Source organism: Triticum aestivum, chromosome 7B (genome assembly GCF_018294505.1).
Source record: "Triticum aestivum cultivar Chinese Spring chromosome 7B, IWGSC CS RefSeq v2.1, whole genome shotgun sequence".
Lineage (NCBI taxonomy): Eukaryota > Viridiplantae > Streptophyta > Magnoliopsida > Poales > Poaceae > Triticum > Triticum aestivum.
In genome coordinates, this window is record NC_057813.1 from 236,265,289 (window position 1) to 236,269,746 (window position 4,458).

The 4,458-nt window shown below is 53.4% G+C and overlaps 1 protein-coding gene across 1 annotated transcript; it reads left to right on the forward strand.

The window, feature by feature from the left end:
- The first annotated feature begins 930 nt into the window (after positions 1-930).
- Positions 931-2,732, forward strand: LOC123159536 (cysteine protease 1). The gene is made up of 2 exons (XM_044577370.1): positions 931-2,363; positions 2,497-2,732. Exons 1-2 carry the CDS (start codon positions 1,677-1,679, stop codon positions 2,608-2,610), a joined length of 801 nt encoding a protein of 266 aa, XP_044433305.1. The 5' UTR covers positions 931-1,676; the 3' UTR covers positions 2,611-2,732.
- The last annotated feature ends 1,726 nt before the right edge of the window (positions 2,733-4,458 follow it).

Consider the following 4,458-nt stretch of genomic DNA (forward strand, 5'->3'; position numbering starts at 1 on the left):
GTTGCTCACAAGTGGCAATCTGGGAGTTTCCTTTTCTTTAGTAGATTGTTATTTTCAAAATGTTTTACCTTTAAACCGTGTCCAAATTCTCAACCGTTTTCACCATAGGATTCGTCGCGTCGAGATCTTCGAAACTAGATCACATGATACTAGGTTTCGATGAACTTTTTTCACAAAAAAACATGAAAAACCCGATTGGAAAAACTATAGTCAGAAACACATTTTTTTTATTCCTTTTCCCTTTCGGAGAGGCATAATTGTGCTTCCCGCGAAAGCAAATCTATGTCTCTCACGAAAAGCATTTTTTTCCTCTTTCAAGAAGCACAGTTGTGCCCCCCTGAAGCAAATGTGCGTCTCCACAAGAAGCAAAACTTGGGTCTTTCGTGAAAGCAAAAAAAGGAAATCTTTCTTTCTTTCCGAGAGGGACAGTGTCTCGCTGAAGGAAATATGTGACTCTCTTGGAAGAAAAAAAAATGTTGTTTTTCCTTTTTCGAGAAGCATATATGTTTTTTCTCTTTTGAGAGGCACAACTGTGACTCTCACGAAAGCGAACATGTACCTCTCGTGGTAGCAAAAAGGAAACTCGTGTTTTTAGTATAACTTTTTTTTGAATTCTTTTCTCTCCAAAATCTCAGGAAAACGTGGCGAAAACCGAAAAGCAAAAAAAACAAAAAGGATGTCTAAACCCCGATCAAAACAAAATTATAAAAGAACGCCCAAAATATGACATGTGGCATTGGCTGAGAGGACGGGAAGCGACACGCTGTCAGCCCAGCCCTGAGTTAGTTGCTCTCACGATTCTTTTGTTCTGCGGCCGTAACCAAGCCACCTTCCTACGCCGACTGGAATCCGATCGCAACTCTACCAAGCCCCGATCCCATATATATAGCCGGGGCCGCAGCCTCCCGAAACGCCTTAACGCGAACCAAGCCTGAGCAACTCGTACCGTCGTACGCACTCTCGCCATCAATTCATAGCTCTCGATCATCGACTGTCGACGACCTACGAAGACAAGCTACAAGGGCGACACGTACGCGACCATGGCGGGCGGCAGCAAGGCCGCGGCCGCTGTAGCCGTGGTCTTGGCCTTCCTACTCTTCGTCGTCGCCTCGTCAGCAGCCGCCGCCGCACCCGACATGTCCATCGTCTCGTACAACTCGGCGCACGCCGTCTGTGGGCTGGAGCGGACGGAGGCCGAGGTGCGCGCGATGTACGACCACTGGCTGGCGCGGCACGGCCGCTCGTACAATGCGCTCGGCGAGTACGACCGCCGGTTCCAGGCGTTCTGGGACAACCTCAGGCTCGTCGACGCCCACAACGCCGACGCCGACGCCCACGGGTTCCGCCTCGGGATGAACCGCTTCGCCGACCTCACCAACGACGAATTCCGCGCCGTCTAGCTCGGCGCCATCCCAAGCGGCCAAGGCCACCACGCCGTCGGCGAGAGGTATCTCCACGACGGCGCCGAGGCGCTGCCGGAGTCCGTGGACTGGAGGGAGAAGGGCGCCGTTGCCCCCGTGAAGAACCAGGGCCAGTGCGGCAGCTGCTGGGCGTTCTCGGCGGTCGGCGCGGTGGAAGGCATCAACAAGATCGTCACCGGCGACCTGGTGACGCTGTCGGAGCAGGAGCTGGTGGAGTGCGCGAGGAACGGGCAGAACAGCGGGTGTAACGGCGGGATGATGGAGGACGCGTTCGACTTCATCGCCCGGAACGGCGGCATCGACACGGAGGAGGACTACCCCTACACTGCCAAGGACGGCAGGTGCGACCTCGCCAAGAGGAGCCGCACGGTGGTGTCCATCGACGGCTTCGAGTCGGTGCCGGAGAACGACGAGCTGTCGCTGAAGAAGGCGGTGGCGCACCAGCCCGTGAGCGTGGGCATCGAGGCCGGCGGCCCCGAGTTCCAGCTGTACGAGTCGGGGGTGTTCACCGGCAGGTGCGGCACTGAGCTGGACCACGGCGTGGTGGCGGTGGGGTACGGCACCGACAATGGCAGGGACTACTGGAGCGTGCGCAACTCATGGGGCCCGGACTGGGGCGAGGGCGGCTACATCCGGATGGAGCGCAACGTCACCGCGCGCACCGGCAAGTGCGGCATCGCCATGATGGCGTCCTACCCCGTCAAGAACGGGCCCAACCCGTCACCCAAGCCGCCAAACCCGCCGAAGCCGAAGCCGGTGGCCTGCGACCGCCACAGCAAGTGCCCGGCGGGGAGCACATGCTGCTGCACCCACGGCGTCAGGAAGACGTGCTTCGTCTGGGGATGCTGCCCTGCCAAGGGCGCCATCTGCTGCAAGGACGGCCCCACCTGCTGCCCGTCCGACTATCCCGTCTGCAACGCCGAGAACCGCACTTGCTCGAAGGTACACAACAACCACTATCCAATCTCCAATCTATTCTCTCGATGTGTTGATTTCTGGGACTAATTTGCATTGCACGAATTCGTTGAGTTTGTGCTGATATTTTTGCATGGATGTTTTTGGTTTTGTTTGACAGAGCAAGAACAGCCCGTACACCGTGGAGGCGCTCATCCGTACTCCGGCCAGGCGAAGCAGGACAACGACCCTTACACAACTGGCCGATTCAGTGTTCTCCGAATTGGACGTCTAGCCTCTGGGTCTTTTCTTATTATTTTTTAGCCCATGGCTACAATAGTATTAGGACTATTTGAAATTTGTATCCGCAGGAATATGTACATACAAGATACCAGAATTTCCACATTGTTGAAGATCAGACATTCTTTGTATCCATTATTTTCGTTTTCCTTTGCATCTCTCTGTTTCCAGCTCTATCTGTTTATGTTCTTCATTCAAATTAGTTATGATTTACATTAATGAGCTAAATACACTGGGGTGTCTCAACTAGTTTTGCATGGTCATAGTGCCTAAAGTAGCAAAATACACGAAACTGATGCTCGAACTTGTCCCATCGTGCAAATACAGTGCCTCATTCCGTATCGAGACATATGCTCTACCCACATGGCGTGACAGTGTTGCGGTGGCCCACATGTAAGTGGCTGAGAACGAGGGAGGCGCCTGGAAGCTTGCACATGAGGATTCTTTTTGCATAAAACACCTTCATTTTTTATTTAATCACGTACCAATGCCAACAGTAAAAATAAGCTGCAGAATCGATGTTGGGATCTCATGGTCACAGATTGCATCGTACGCACAGGCTATCCACCACGCCAAACTATGCACAGTGGACTTTCATGAGGTCAAATTATATATACGACCTTGCTATGCAAAAGATAACTTTGGAGCACGGGCACATTGTGCCCCTTTTTTCTTAAGTTCAGAAAAGCGTATTTTTACATCTCAAACAAATTCCAAAATATTTCATACGTGCACACATAGAAGTGTAATATATCATGCGAATTTACATCAAAATCTATTTCTGTATGCGAGAGATAAAAAAGACAAATACATGCAAAAAAAAACAGGCTTGTTTTCTTCGCCAGATTTTCGTCATTATTGCATAGTAGTATAATATAAGAGCATCTCCAATAAATGGTCCAAATGTAAAACAACTAACTTTTGGACCGTCTGAGGCAAAAACCGGTGCTCCAACAGACGGTCCATATGCAAAAAAAAAATGGACCGCGGCCTCCTCGTGATGTAAAATCCAACACCTCGCGGTGCAAATTTACATCACAAGGTGCATCTGGTCCAAAACCAGCCGCTGCCCGCGAACGCCCAACCGCGAATTCCTTTTCGTTCCCGCTTGCGCCCGCCCGCCGGCCCGAAGACAAGCTGGCCGGAATCCGCCGACGCGACCGCCGAAAACCACGCCGTCGGCGCCGCCACCACCCCAAATCCCCGTCGCCGCCCTCCGCCGCCGTCACCTCCCTCGTCGGTAGCCGGCTCGCAGCCGCCCGGAGGCCGCCGAATTGGGAGGCATCCGGCGCGGGATTCGGAGCCTCCGGCGGTCCGGCTGCCGCGATAGGCCTTCAGCGGGTCTAAGGTTGCCGATGACCTCGTCCCCGTCGGTCGTGAGCCTGTTCACGGCCGTTGCGCCGGTCGGACGACCGCCGTACGGCGCCCTTCGCCCGGCTGCCGAAGTACTGTTCGCCGCCCGCCGAGCTCCTCTTGGCCGGCCTCGAAGCTCTTTTCTTATCACCGCCGTCGTCCGGAGGAGCCGACCGCAGCCGTGAGCAGCAGCCAATCCAACCGGCGGCCATCTTCTTCCACCGCACGCACTAGGTGTTCGACGGAATTCCCCAAGGTAAAAAAATGATGAAACTTGATGATTTAACTTGGGATTGGATAGTATGTTTGACGGTGGTTGTGTGCAATGTAGATGAGGTTGGTTGACTCCTCTTTCGTGGATGAATCATCGTCGGACGAGGAATTTGATTTGCATGAAGAAGAGGAGGCTGCTATGCTAGTAGCCATGCACAAGAGGAAGAAACCGAAGCACGGTGGTTCCGTTTATGGTCGTGCGTTCATTCGGAGAGAA